The 15,613-nt window shown below is 32.8% G+C and overlaps 1 protein-coding gene across 1 annotated transcript; it reads right to left on the bottom strand.

The window, feature by feature from the left end:
• Window positions 1–1,895: 1,895 nt before the first annotated feature.
• LOC125817852 (ethylene-response factor C3-like) lies at window positions 1,896–8,331 on the bottom strand. Its single transcript, XM_049497360.1, has 2 exons — window positions 8,293–8,331; window positions 1,896–2,426 (listed from the first exon to the last, which is right to left on the bottom strand). Exons 1-2 carry the CDS (start codon window positions 8,329–8,331, stop codon window positions 1,896–1,898), a joined length of 570 nt encoding a protein of 189 aa, XP_049353317.1.
• Window positions 8,332–15,613: the final 7,282 nt, after the last annotated feature.

Raw genomic sequence — 15,613 nt, 5'->3', positions numbered from 1 at the left:
CAATTATATACATAACCGAGTTCAAAGTGGCTTCTTTTTTTATCATGTCATATTTTGTAATTTAATATTAGTTAATAAAGAAAACATAGATTATGGGTGTGTTTGGTATGAAGGAAATTTTCCAATTTTCTCATATTTGGTTTGGTTAAATGTTTTGAAAAATGTTTTCCAAATCAACTCATTTTTCTCAAATTTAAGGAAAATGACTTCTCTTCAAAACTTAAGGAAAACATTTTTCAAAACTCTCTTCCAACTTCAAATTACAATTATTTTTTGTTGAAATTTTTTTGTCCCTACCCTCAAACCACACCCCAAAAAAATAATAATTTTAAAGCTTGTTTTTAAATTTCATTTTTTTATCCCACTTCACCCCTACCACCACCCCCTCCCAAAAAAATATTAAAAGTTGTTTTTAAAAGATATTTCTAATTTCAATTTTTTTTACCCCCACCCCCTATTCTCGCCCGCCCCCATCAGCCCTTATCACCCCCCCCCCCCACTTCCTTCAAAAAGAAAAAAAATTAAGTTTGTTTTTAAAAAATGTTTTTAACTTCAAATTTTTATTTTTTCATTCCGATCTTTGACCACCCAACCAACCCCTCCCCCCCCCCCCAAAAAAATAAAAATTGAGTTTGTTTTAAAAAATATTTTCAACATCAAAATTATTTTTTTCGCCCCTACACTAGACCCCACCGACCCACTCCCCTACCCCCCCCCCCCCCCCAAAAAAAAAATTTAAGTTTGTTTTTAAAAATTATTTTCAACTTCAAAATTTTATTTTTTCACCCCTATACCCTCAATCACCCCCCCCCCCCATGCACCCCACAAAAAAAATTTAAGTTTGGTTTTAAAAAATATTTTCAACCTCAAAATTTCATTTTTTCACCGCAACCCTCGACCCCACCCACCCCCCAAAAAATATTTCAAGTTTGTTTTTAAAAAATATTTTCAACTTCAAAATTTCATTTTTTCACCCCTACCTTCGACCCCGCCTACCAGCCCTCAAACCCCCACCCACCCTCTACCAACCCCCCCCCCCCCAAAAAAAATTTAAGTTTGTTTTTTAAAAAATATTATCAACTTCAAAATTTCAATTTTTCACCCTACTCTCGACCCCCCTACCCCCAAAAAAATTTAAGTTTGTTTTTATAAAATATTTTCAATTTCAAAAATTATTTTCTACTTTAGTAAAAATAAAAGATATTTCTCAAAAACATTTTTCATTCATAAATCAAACATTAAAAATCTTTTCTGGGAAATATTTTCTAGTCACCAACCAAACATGAGAAAATAAGTCAAAAATCAACTTGTTTTCCAGGAAAACATTTTCCATGAAAAACATTTTTCTTCATACCAAACACACCCTATAAGTGTATTCATTTTCTCCAGTAGTTCCATCATACTAAATTAAGTCCCATTTTCAGAGAAGAGAGAACTAGAGCTTAAGGACTTCAATCACATAAGCTACATGGGAATTTTTACCTATATTGTTGTTGAGTTTCTCAATATGATCATTGTTAAAGTTACAACAAAAATACAACTAAAGGAAACAGATCAAACTTAAAAAAAATAGCTACATTTCTATCAATGGACATGAGTTTTGTTATTGTGCCTGAACTATGAGATATAGACCACTTATACCCTTCATTACATTTTAGGATCAAAAATGTATTTGTCGTTATCCTAAGGGACCACAATTACCCTTAAGACTTAACAGAAGTGATTTGGCAAGCCACATGACACTAATTCCGCCACATAGGCTTGCCAACTAAGATACCCACTAAATTTTTTGACCCAATTAATAATTCAACCCTAACCCATGAAAAAATAATCAAGCAAATGAAGTCCTAATTCAACATTATATAGACGGAGCAAGCTGAAAACAGAGAAAGAAATCACCAATTTATGATACTTTTTGAAGAAATCAACAATTCCTCTAAATACTCAGCACCCAAATCTTCCAACACCACAACATTTTTTCTTGCTCTGTTTCTTCTACTCACACCCTTTCTCCTCATTGAATATCTCTTCTTCAATTCAATCACCGGCGAACAATTTTCATCAAATCTATACTTCATTTCACTTAACGACTCCTTCACTATCTCCACAGGAAAATTAAGTATAGCCATCGAACCTCTCAAAGCAAATGCAACTTGATCATACGCTAACGCAGCTTCTTCAGCATTATCAAATGTACCTAGCCATACATGAACACCATTCCTCGTAGAATCACGAATTTCAGTAGCAAATTCCCCCCATGGCCTCTTTCTAACACCTCTGTAATTCTTTTCCTTTTCGCGATCTTCTTCATATGAGGCCACTTTCTCTTCCTTTATTCCATAGCTAGACGACGAGTTCACTATTTGTAGCGATGATTCTTCAGCAACAAGATTGAAAAGGAACATGTCTTCTGTATCGTTAACGTTCTTATAATTTTTTTACGAAAATCCAAAGAGTGTGTTGGATGGCGTATGGTGTCATTTTTATTGTAGGTTACTTCATGTAGATTTTGAGAGTGGCAAGACAAACAAATACTCCCACAAAGAGTTGTTCCTGATGTTTCTTCTAGGAATTATGTTGAAGTAAATGAATGGGAAAATCAAATACCTTCATGTTCATGTGTTTTAATTTGTTTTAGTTTAAGTCCAATTTAGTTATCTTTGTTATTGTAATTTCTTAATTTGTATAGTAACTTGGTTAATAATTTGTAATTTCATCAATGATTTTGGTTGTAATATATAACACCATGGAACCATGAAGTTCAATTTTCAAGCTTATGTATCTTTTCTAGTCCACTGTGTCATTAGTTTTTTAAACTAGCATTCCTAAGGTAGAGATTTAAGGTAGACAAAATATTTTGTAGGTAAGAGAAACAAATATAATTTTTTTTTTGCTTCCCCTGCTTATTTACAACTTCATTAATGAGTTATTACTTTGATTTCTTCCCTACTTTTTTATAACTTCATCAATGTACATTATACATTTGCCTTCATAAACTTTGGGAGGTTTACAACTTCTTAAAAAAGTAACAAATTGTTGTACCTTCTCCTCGTCAATTCTGGCGCAACATATATACTGGATTTGAAACAAAACATGTGGACTGCAGATGGACCGGTCAGTTCAACCTCATGGCGACAACCAGGATTGATGTATAATAGACAGCCATGAGATTCCGCTTTAGCCTTGAAACCAATCCCGATGATCTTGAGGAAGCAAAAGAATTTAGCAAAAGCAAAAACACCTGTTCTTTCTTAGTTAGAATCGTGGTGTATCAAGTTATCGGAGTGTCCATTCTACTATATTTAAGCTCGTCTAAGTCCAATGTTAGATGAACAAAATAAACAGTAGCACTGCATCAATTGAGTAATAGTATATTGAAGGTCAAAAGACCAGTGTTATCAAAAGCAAAAAGCGCAAAAAAACTCTTAAGGTTCATTAGCTATGATATGTTCATCATTAACAACTCCAATTGTTAACTCGCCTCCTAATTCTTTTACCGGTCTTATCGCATTTGCATGACCATAATGCATCAGGTCAAAACACCCATCCATATAAACATGAACGCGCGTCTTCCCACACTTCATTTTACGAAAGATAATTAGATTGGGTAAGAAGTCGGGAGATTATGCTGCCTAATATGGAAAAAGTAGTTCGATTTAGGAAATTTCCATTAGAGGTGGATCGAGTTCAAATTACATGAAATTGCACGATAGACATTGATGTTTCATCGACAGAATCATTTATATGTATAATAAGAAAACTATAGAATTATTGCAGCATGATGACTTTCCCCAAGCTTCACAGTTACTTTCACTGCATTTCCTAGTCATACGCTTGATGCAATCTTTCTACCCTACTCAATACATCTATCAAGCAAATGTAGTGATGATCTCTCATACGAAAAAAGTATATATGTGCTTCATCAACTAGTCCAGCGTGACTACAAGATTTCAAAAGCCCAAGAAAAGTAATTCCAACAAGCAACAATAATAATTGTTGATCACCTGTTAAATTTCAAAAATTTGCCAAACAACAATACTGGAATTCAAACCATAACAATTAACACCTTAACTATCCCAAAACAAACCAAGAACGTGAAACAAAAACTGACCAAACAAATATTCATTCAAAACAAAGCTTCAGTTCAAAATAAAACATAAGCAGTTGTGTATTGTTTGCATCCATAACATAACAACAAAATAAAAATAGTTATGCCATTGTTTGCACTTGCCAGATCATACAAAAACCAACATTTTTTTTCTTTTTTTTTACCCTCCCTAGGAGCTCCCACCCTTTTTTCTCCTTTGGTGACTCGAACTTGCAACCTTCGGGTTGAAAGTGAGGGGTGCTTACCATCCGAGCAACTCCCTCTCGTCTACAAAAACCAACATTTCAATATCTCAAAAAAAAATTAACAGAAGTTGGCACATACTTAATACTTCTAACTACCAAGAGTCTAAATTTGAGATTTTCCATTTGCTTTCTTGGTCTTCAACTTCCCCACCTTCTTCTCTCTTTCCCTTTCCAACTGATTACTAGTCACAACTTCTTTTCATTTCCATGTGACTTTAGTAGGTGAGTAAGGCAAATTTATAGGCTCACTCATTCCTCTATGATCACCTCTGAAAATGATCACTCTATTAGCAGATCTTGTTTGTTGGTTCTGCCTCATCTTAAGCCTTGTTAACTCTTCAAAAATTATACGAGGCCTTAAAATAGGATCACTTTCAAGTTCTCTAGTAGGACCAAAAGGTTCATATTGTCTCTGTCTTGGTGCAGATATGTCACTTTCAAATCCTTCTTGAGTTAGTTGAGGGGCTGAACTATTGATATCAAAGACTTCTTCATCTTGTTCTACTCCTTCAGTTCTGCCCCTCTTCCTCTTAAGAATTGAAATGTTGCCTTCCTCACTAGCCTAAAATATTTTTAAATAAGTCATTAAATTAGTTCATATGAACATTATATAACTAACTTTTAAATAAAAAAATTGTTACCTTGCATTGTGAGCTTGTGATCCACACTTGCTATATGTCATCTTAGTTCCCTTTCTTGAGTGAGACCACTCTCCAACTCTTTTGATTGCTGTATTTTTTTCTCTATCTCTTTTAAATCTTGGCCTTCCAACTGTTTTCACAAGATCAGGTGGGTCCATGGCATGTTCTGGCAATACTTGCTAGAATTGTTCACCTCTCATACGCAACAACTTGGCCCTGTATGTTTTAAGATAGGTTTCTTTAGTGTACCACCAACTTATTTCATCTCGAGGCTCCATATTTTTTTGTGCAATGCCTTGATGGCATGAGGGCATGGGATGCCAGTCAACTGCCAAGACCTAAAATGAAAAGCAATAATTAGTTCGTGTGAATATTACACAATCAAAGTTAAATAATAGTCTAAATTAATATATTTACATGTAACTGCACTTCTTCTCCACAATATTCACTATGTGCCTATCTTCACCCTCATACACTTCAAACCCAAGGTCCCCATTAAACTCAAGCTTGCATAAGTTGGCAATCTTACTGTAGGTAATGAACAATTCCATACACTTAGGATTGTGTTTGTAATGAATGTTCCATGTTTCTGCCTCTTTTTCCTTCTTTCTCAACATGTTCATTATTTTGACTATAATCTCTTCAAGCATCTTCAAGATAGGCTTGCCTCTAGGTACTAAGATCCAAGAGTTGAAGGATTCAGTGAAATTATTATCTACCATCTGATTTTTGCACACAATATCAAAATATGTTCTGCATCATTTTTGTGGTGGAAATTTGACCAAATCTTTAGCAGCTTCCTCTGATAATGCACCAAGAGCATTCAATTGGTCCTTAAAATCTTCTTCATAAGTACACCAATCAGCCCACCACATAAGTTTCGTCATCTCTCCGGTCCTAAATCTCTTCATCGAATTGGCCTCAACATGTCTTACACAATATCTATAAATAATTAGAAGTTCATGTTAGTTAGCAAACCAAGATAGCACTTAAAAACATCTTAATAGTACCTATGGTTTGATAATGGAAGGACATTTTCCACTGCATTCAGTAATCCCTGTACATGTCAAACCAGTTAGTACTTACAAAAACTGTATATTATTAGGTTACATAAACACAAATTACTACTTACCTTCTGCATGTCAGACATAAATGTGATGCTATCACCATTCTTCAGATTCAATGACTTCTCTAGCAACTGTAAGAACCATGTCCATGTCCTAGTGGTCTCTTTATCCACTACAGCCCACGCTAATGGATAGAAAGATTTATCGCAGTCTTATGTCATAGCCACCAGTAATTGCCCCTTGCATTGGCCCTTTAAAAAGGTCCCTATCAAGTCCTATGAATGGTCTTAATCCTTATTTCCATCCAACCTTCATTGCATTAAAGCATATGTACATTCTGAGAAATTTTATTTTTCCTTGTTCCATTGCATCTTTTGATAAGTTGATCACTACATCACAACCGGGGTTAGTCATTCTAATCTCATTTGCATATGCCTCAAATCTGTTGTACTCATCCAAAAAACTGCCTTGCATTTTTTGAAGGGTCATTCTCTTGGCCCTTTTCAACTTTGAATCATTAGTATTTAAGTTGAAATTATCCATCAAGTCTTGTTTCATATCCGTCAGCGCGTACTTAGGATTATTCTAAACTTTGCTTTTGAAATAATGGGATAAAGTGTTTGTGGTAGCTCTAGGATTGTGTAATGCCTCTTCACAGTTGTGTTCTTGCTTAAAAGTTTTAAGTTTATATCCTGGACCTTTACCATCAAGTGAAACAAGAATTGCAAATGGACAGCCCTCTATGCATCTGCATCTTAATCTTTTTCGGTCACTTTTTGCAACTTTCAAAGGTTTTTTAGTCACCAGGGCATATAAATTACAAACTTTCCTAGCATCATCCAAGTTCTTAAAGGTCATATTATGAAACAGGTCTTTGTAATGACTTAGATTAGCATTGACTTCCTTGTTATTTTGCATCTTAATGAGCTCTAACTCATCAAAGTCATACTCACTAGGGGTGTACAAAATCGAATCGAAAACCGAACCAAACCGCAAACCAAGTCAAATCGGAAAAAAAACCCGACTAGTGGTTTAGTTTGACTTGGTTTGGTATTGAAAAAAAAACCCGACTATATTTGAGTTGGTTTGGTTTTAATAAAAAAAACTAACCCGAGACCAAACCAACCCGACATTATATATGTAATTTTAAAATTTTATTTTATACATAAAAATATTTACTTTAATATAAATTTAAAATATTTCTTATACTATCTCATAGTTTTTATCTTTTATTATATTATTTCAAGTATAAAACTTAGAATTCGGAATGGTCCAATAAAGATTATAGTTCATAGATGTTGATAATTATAATAAAACTTAAATATAAATCAAATTAATACTTATGCAATAAGAAAATTAATTCAACACTAAGAATGACAATAATATTGAATATTTGTTCTTTAGTTTTACATTGGTTTAGACAGTTAAAATACATAATCTAATTTTAATTTTCCTCAAATATTTAGTAATGTAACTAATACTAATAAACTTATTTTAGCATGATTTAGTACTTTTAAATTATGATCATTTTCATTATGACTTTGCAATATTTATCTTATATGATGATTTCATTATTATTTTTATTGAATACTTTAGTGTCATCAGTACTCATCTCATATTTTGTGTTATTTTCTTAAGAAACACCTTAAATAATTGTATTTTGGTTGGACTAAAGAAATATTTGGAGCACAAGTTAATTATATGTTTGTATGCAAACTTTACCGAAAAATCCAAAAATCTGGAAAAAAAATCCGAGGTTTATTAGTTTAGTTTGATTTATAAATTTAAAAATTCAACACAATGGTTTGGTTTGGTATTTGAAAAATCCGAACCAACCCGAGGTTGAAAAATCTGAAAAAATCCGAATTTTATTAGTTTGGTTTGGTTTATAAATTTAAAATTTTTACACAAATGATTTGGTTTGATATTTGAAAAATCCGAACCAACCCGGTCATGTACATCCCTAATATTCACCATCTAAAGTAGGATCAACCAAACAATCATCACTTTCTGACTCGGCGTCAGTCCCATACTCACATTGAACATGATAGGTTTCACTATGATTGATAATGTTGGGGGCAAAAACAATTTCTTCAATCATCAACAACAAATACATGAACTACCCTAAACGCTTAAGTAAGTAACTCCTGAAGTATCCTAATTCCATCAGAATCTTGAACCAAGAACAAATTTCCAGAAGGTCCTTTCACAAGTACTTGTTTAACTAATACAAAACCCAAGTTATTTTCAAACACCTCTTTTATGTCCATCAAATTTAGGTGATTGAAATTAAAGGCCCTCAAAGAATGAACATACCTCTCATCATATAGTAGGTGAGGTTTTAAAGTCCATTTACCTCCATGGTGAAATAAAAGATCAACATTCATATCTTCCATATTGAATTTTCTGGATTTTTTTTTAGCAAAACATAAATATATAGGACCCCACATTAATAAACAAAGCACAATGAGAAAAAAGTTTCTAACAAGAAGAAAGTGACTTTTATAACATATAAAAACAAAGCAAGTGACTTAGCAGTAAAAAAACACCAAAAAGAGGGTTAAACAATGCTTAAATTGGGACCACACATTTAGATCAAGAATAAAAATCTTAAATTATTTGAAAGTAGCCTAAAAGTGTGTCAATACCAACATAAAAACAGCAAGAAGGGACCTCAAAACAAGATAAAAGACATACAAGACTTTAACTCCTCCCGACAGATCAAATCCCAACACATGTAAAATTGAAGGAAAAGTAGTATTTTATCTCAAATATGAAGAATCATCATAACATACATCAATATATACTAAAATATTCACAAACCGATTTTGCATATAAACCCTAACTTCAAAATACAACTATGAAAAATGTTTTAAATCCTACTTAAAGTAAACAGAAAATCAGTTACATACTGAAATAGAAGAGAACTTACCCGAGAAAATTAAATGAAAGGTGTCAATTAAGTTTGAATTTTGTTTTTGGTGACACTTTGATCAAGAAAGGGTCAAATCCACTTTAAAATGTAATTAAGTAAATCTCGGATCAAATTAATATTTTCAAAACTTTTTAATCTTTTATAAAATACAAAAAAACACTTCATTTTTCAACTTTTATAATTCTAGCCAAACCATTTAAAAGAAAAATAGAATTTTCTCTTCTTCTTCTCCCAACGTTCTCCCTTTCTTCTTCTTCTTCTTCCACAATAGAGGGTCATGTCATGTTTGACTATTTTATAAATACTAAAAAAACACCTTAAAATTAGCGTCAATAGATAAAATAAGAATAGTCGAAATTAATTAAACAGCTCAAAGCCTGACATGATGCAAAAGAACCAGTGTGTCTACAGAGAGGGCCTTTTCAAATGTTCCTTTAGCATTCTTCTTGATTATATTGCTTTCTTTTCTCCTTCCAAATCAAACATAACTTTGACTGCAAATAGTTTTTACAACTCCCGAAGAACTGACCTTCCCATACCTATTCTAGTTGATGAAATAAACATGTATCACCCAGTGATACCTAATATGAATATTTTAGGTATGTTCTACGGTTAGGACTGATCAATGGATGGTGATTGAAAGTCGGGAGTCCGAGTCTTGTTGATTGTATGAGTTGTGCTGTTTTAGAAGGTTTTTAGGCTGTTGTTGATAGGAAGAAAGATGGATACAGAGAAACATACATTGTTGAATTGATCAGACTCTCGAATGTTTGAGGAATTAGTGCTTGTATTGCTTGATAGTGATATTGGGCGGAGAAGATGAATCGGCTCAATATGGAGATGTAGTCATCTAGTTTGTCCCTATTTTGGATTGGCTTTTGGCTTATGACATAAGTTAGGATTTCTAACTTATGATTTTTATTATTTTGGCTTTAAAATAAGTGATTATAAACACTTTTTTACTTTACTCAAAGACTTTAAAACTGCTTAAAAACTATTTTAGCTTAAAATATATAAAATAAGTCAATCCAAACGGACACTTAGTCATCTGTTAGTATAAAAGATATAGTTTTTGAACGGTAGGAGCATCAATGTCCCAAAAATAGGATGAATAGTATCCGCATACTATTTACGATAGTACAAGGGTTCCTTTTTTCCCTAATAAAAAATATATTAAGGCCTTTGTGTATGCTTAATGTTCTCTAATGGGTAAGTAACATGTAAATCTTATATGAAAAAACTAGGGCCGTAATTGAAACTAAATTATAATATTTTTCCGTACATTTTAAAAGCAAATGTTAAATAAGTGATTTCGGAGAAATCAAACTCTCTGTGTAGATGTAGGACATTGAGGCAATAATTCAGATGGTTCTCTAGATGTCCTATAGACAGAAGTCAGAACCAAGAGCTCCAAAATACATTCTTGCATCGCTTGAGGCAATGACAGGGGCTTGCACAAGCGGTGGAGCCTAATGCACAAGGAACAAGCTTAGATAAAAGAATGCATTTTTGCATAGCTTTTTTTTTTAGAAAACTGAGAAAAAGTGTTTTTTTAGAAAACTGAAAAAAAGTGTTCTGCCGAAGCCAAAAAGAAGGTGACCCACTTTATTATAGTAATTTGAAGAAAAAAAACCTAGAATTTGAGCCGAATTCTAGTACTTGGAAACTTTTAAAAAAAAAACTAGAATTTGAGCCACTTTATACTCTAAACTTATATATTTTATAAAAGCACTCATCATCTATTAACCCCAATTAATATGTATTTACAATCAACTTCATTAAAAAGAACTACTTGTTTTAATTAGTTGTCACTTATCCTGAATGAGTGACACATTTGAATATGTGATTATTGTACTGTTCTTACTCATATTGTTATTTTTATTGTTATTGATTATCATCAATTATGTTATAATGTTATTTTTTAACAGAACGTGTTTATTATAACTGATAGGACATTGCATCTGGAAAAGTGTATAGCACAATAAGATATCCCCCAGTGTAACTGCATCGTTATCCAGGCATTTAATGTTTGTTAGAAACTTTTGGGAACTTTAGTCATTTTTGGCATGATTGATGATTCATCTTAAAGTAAAAATTCAAGATTAATGTCTTTTAAAATTTTAAAACACATTTAAATTGAAGAATAGACCGCACAGATATGTCCAAGTCACCAGAAGTTTTTTTACCTCCCCTTGACCCACCAGATCCACTTTCTTTATCATCAAATCTTTTGTAGATTCTTTAAAAGTATTGTAGTTTTGAAAAATCCGCACAATTATGACATTGAAATTGAAGAGTCCAAATTTTAAATATTCATAAGATCCTAGAGCCTAGAAGTGACTATAAGATTCTAACACTAGGATCTTACCGTCATTCTAGCAAGTAGAGATCAAAACAGAGCTCCATTATGAAGTTGAGTTTTGGGATTACATATACACGATACATATCATTGTAATAAATGTATACAAGGGAATAAGTACACACGTCTCAGTTGATGTGTGTGCTTCCCAAAAATATCCAATAAGTTCGAAGATAAATTAGTCATTTAGGTTTATTGTGGCTGCCTGCAAATTAGGACTCTTAAAATATTACTTGAGTCACATATATTATTTAAAAAATAAGTTTAAAATATTATAAAAATAATTGACGATAAAATTATGAAATTAAAACAAATAAAGAATAATATATATTAGGGTCCGGGAATTTGCATCTAGTCGCAATGATATGTAACAAGACATAATACACAATAAGAGATGGAGTTTCAATTAAATACTAAAGGCCCGTTTGGCCATACGATATGAAATCATGAGATGAAATTGAAGTTTTGTTTGGACATGCGATATGAAATTTTTGTGTTGTATATTTTCTCATAAACATAAAAATCTCATAAGTTGTAAAACTATTAAAATAGCCCCAATTGTTTATTCAATCTTATCAAATAAACAAAAATTTATAAAATCGCATAATAAATTATTACAAAGCTATTTATTCTCCACTTAAGTAATTGTTTCATCTAACTTTAATTTAATTTAAAAAAATTGAACATAAATTATAGTCTAGTCTTTAATATAATCCTCCCACATAATACGGATAATTTCTCACGTTGAACTTGCATTTCTCGATCATGTGACCGAGAAGACGAACCAACATTGTTACTTTGAGCCATTTGTTGGTCAATATCATCCGGAACTATATTTTCATGCTCATAGACCATAAATATTTCATCACTTTAACAATCGATTGGTGTCAGTTAAAGTGACTATATGTTAGTGAGATTAATAAATTTTATGTCGATGAGAATAATAAATTTTAAAAAGTAATGATGTGATTATAAATTTTATTTACATATGAAATAAATAGTTAGCAGATATAAATATGGGGTTGTTTTAACAAAATATAAACATGTGGATCAATTTTTGTATTAAAAATATCTCAAATCATGATATGGAATTACCATATAATTCTATATCATGGTTTTTGGATATATAGAATCACATCTCATGATATGGAATTATGAGATGCAATCAGCGTAAAATCGCATGTCCAAACGTTGATTCCATCTCACGATACCATATCGTGATATGGTATCGCATGGCCAAACGTCTACTAAATAAGAGCAACATATTGCAATAATAGCGTAACAAGAAAGGGGGATTCAATTAAATACTAAATAAATGCAACATATTACAATAAGAGATGGTTACATGATTTTTGAAGAAAAGAAAAAAGCGTCTCTCATGTTATATCTAAACAAATGTTAAATAAGTGATTTCGGAGAGATCAAACTCTCTGTGTAGACCATTCCTTGCTTAAATGTATGACATTGAGGCAGTAATTCAAATGGCTCTCTGGATGTCCTATAGATGGAACTAAGAACTCCAAAATAATTGCAGCGTAGCAGCACCTCACCATCCACATACATATAAATCGGTTTTGCTGAATTAAAAAAATCTGAATTACCTCGTATAGTAAGCAATTCAGTCCAAGATTCTTTGACACCGTAGTCTTTCATCACCCACAACTTGAACATCCCCATGGATTATAATATGTAGAACTAAAGCAAAGCATCCCCCAATACTGAAACACCGTGCTCTATGAACCTTGTTTCGTATATATTGCGCATTTGCTCTAGCAATGGTATCTCTCTGTACACCTCATTTGAAAGTTAGATGAAATGACAGTATAACAATGTGATGATAGACCAACCCAATGAAATGCTCCATGTACAAATGCCAAAGAATACATACCGCAATCCTTAAACACCAAGCACACGGTGAATGCCAGCAGGATATTTACAATTTTTTTTCAGGATCCACCTTTTAGCATGATAATTTCAACGGATACTTCCTGACATACATCGTGCAAGTCAATAGCAAGGATCTTATAGTCATCAATAGTTGCGTCATATCCCATTCCACACACACAATACTTGGGTTCAGATTTTGGATGGGGAAGTACTATTGATTCTCCAGTGGAGGGATTCAAGAGCAAGAGGTGTCTATCAAATCCATTGACAACTGCAAGAAGAACTAACCCATCACAGGAACAGTAGAGTAAGGAATTCACTGGTTTGCAGTTTGAAGGCCAATCAAGTTTTTGTTCATCATCAACTACTTTAACTGACGATAAAGTAGAACAATATAACTCAAACATATCATCCTTATCAAGGCATAATATGCAATAAGAGATGGAGTTTCAATTAAATACAAAATAAGAGCAACATATTGCAATAATAGCGTAACAAGTAAGGAGTTTCAATTAAATACTAAATAAATGCAACATATTACAATAAGAAATAGTTACATGATCTGTGAAGAAAAGAAAAAAGCGTCTCTCATGTTATATCTACGCAAATGTTAAATAAGTGATTTTGGAGAGATCAAACTCTGTGTGTAGACCATTCCTTGCTTAAATGTACAACATTGAGGCAATAATCCAAATCGCTCTCTGGATGTCCTATAGACAGAACCAAGAACTCCAAAATAATTGCAGCGTAGCAGCACTTCACCATCCGCATACATATAAATCGGTTTTGCTGAATAAAAAAAATCTGAATCACCTCGTATCGTAAGCAATTCAGTCCATGATTCTTTGACACCATATTCTTTCATCATCCACAACTTGAACATGCCTCCCCATGGATTAAAATATGTAGAACAAAAGCAAAGCATTCCTCCCAATACTGAAACGCCGTACTCTATGAACCTTGCTTTGTATATATTGCACATATGCTCTAGCAATGGTATCTCTCCGTACACCTCATTTGAAATGTTAAATGAAACGATTGTACAACAATGTGATGATAAACCAACCCAATGAAATGCTCCATGTACAAATGCCAAAGAATACATACCACAATCCTTAACACCGATCACACGGTGAATGCCAGGAGGATATTTCCAAATTTCTTTCCAGGATCCACTTTTTAGCGTGAGAATTTCAACGGTTATTTCCTGACATGTTTCGTGCAAGTCAATAGCAACGATCTTATAGTCATCAGTAGTTGCGTCATATCCTATTCCACATACACAATACTTGGGTCGAGATTTCGGATGGGGAAGTACTATTGATTCTCCTGTGGAAGGGTTCCACAACAAGAGGTGTCTATCAAGTCCATTGTAAATTGCGAGAAGAACTAATCCATCACAGGAACAGTAGAGTACGGAGTCCTCTGGATTGCAGTTTGAAGGCCAATCAAGTTTTTGTTCATCCTCAACCATTTGAACTGACGATAAAGTAGAACAATATAAGTTAAATACATCATCCTTATCAAGACACTTTTTGTTAATAAGAAGTTTATTGGAATTTTGGTCATTTTTGGCATGATCGAGATGCTTCATCTTAAAGTAACGGTCTGAGATTAATTCCTTCCAAGATTTTGAAACACAATTGAATCGAAGAATAGACCGCCCGGGTATCTTGCTTAGGATCTCGATAATTATTTCCTCATTGAATTGGTTTCCCCTTGCTTACATAGGACACTCAATATACATATATATGAAAATTAAGATCCTTTTTGACGTAGAGGTTTAGCATTGATCTTGTGATTGTGATTATTACAAAACTCACCTGAGGACAAACAATATCCATCTTCTCTGTAGTATCACTAATTGACATTCTCTTCCCTGCAATTTAATTAAAAATTTTGGTTGGTTAGCCCCATATAAACAGATAATAATATAGATGAAAAAAGAGATGCCAGAATTTCCTCTTTGATTTTGTATTTTTCCTTTTCAACTGGTTTTGATATGTGTTACTTGAGTTGAGTATCTCTCGAAAACACGAGTAAGAGTAAGGTATGGAAAGTGTTCGAACTTTCCAATTAGGATTTTCCGAGCACACAGATTGATTTTGTATATCTATAGATTGTACTGGTATGTTATTTCTACTACTATTTGTACAAGCTGGCCGTAGCAGTAGCAGAAAGATACCTTTAGAAATTTGATTTGATTTGTTCTGTTTGCATCTGGAAAATTTGGTTGCTTCTTCACCATTGCTAATGGAAATTTGCTTGAAAAGATTAGTTTTTTCTGTATTTGCAATAGATTTCTTCTTCTTTTTCTTCTTCGCAGCTCTAATTGCTAATTTTCCTTCATGCATATTTGACTATCGATAAT

The sequence above is a fragment of the Solanum verrucosum genome, unplaced genomic scaffold (assembly GCF_900185275.1).
Source record: "Solanum verrucosum unplaced genomic scaffold, falcon-dt-bn FXZP01000254.1, whole genome shotgun sequence".
Taxonomy (NCBI): domain Eukaryota; kingdom Viridiplantae; phylum Streptophyta; class Magnoliopsida; order Solanales; family Solanaceae; genus Solanum; species Solanum verrucosum.
This window is presented reverse-complemented; position numbering and strand designations above follow the sequence as displayed.

Excerpts from the sequence above, each read along its gene's own strand:
- LOC125817852 (XM_049497360.1), bottom strand. The coding sequence starts at position 8,331 with ATGGACATAAAAGAGGTGTTTGAAAATAACTTGGGTTTT. Across the intron at positions 2,427-8,292 it reads TTGAAAATAACTTGGGTTTT|AACGTTAACGATACAGAAGA; the intron begins GTATTAGTTAAA and ends AAAAATTATAAG.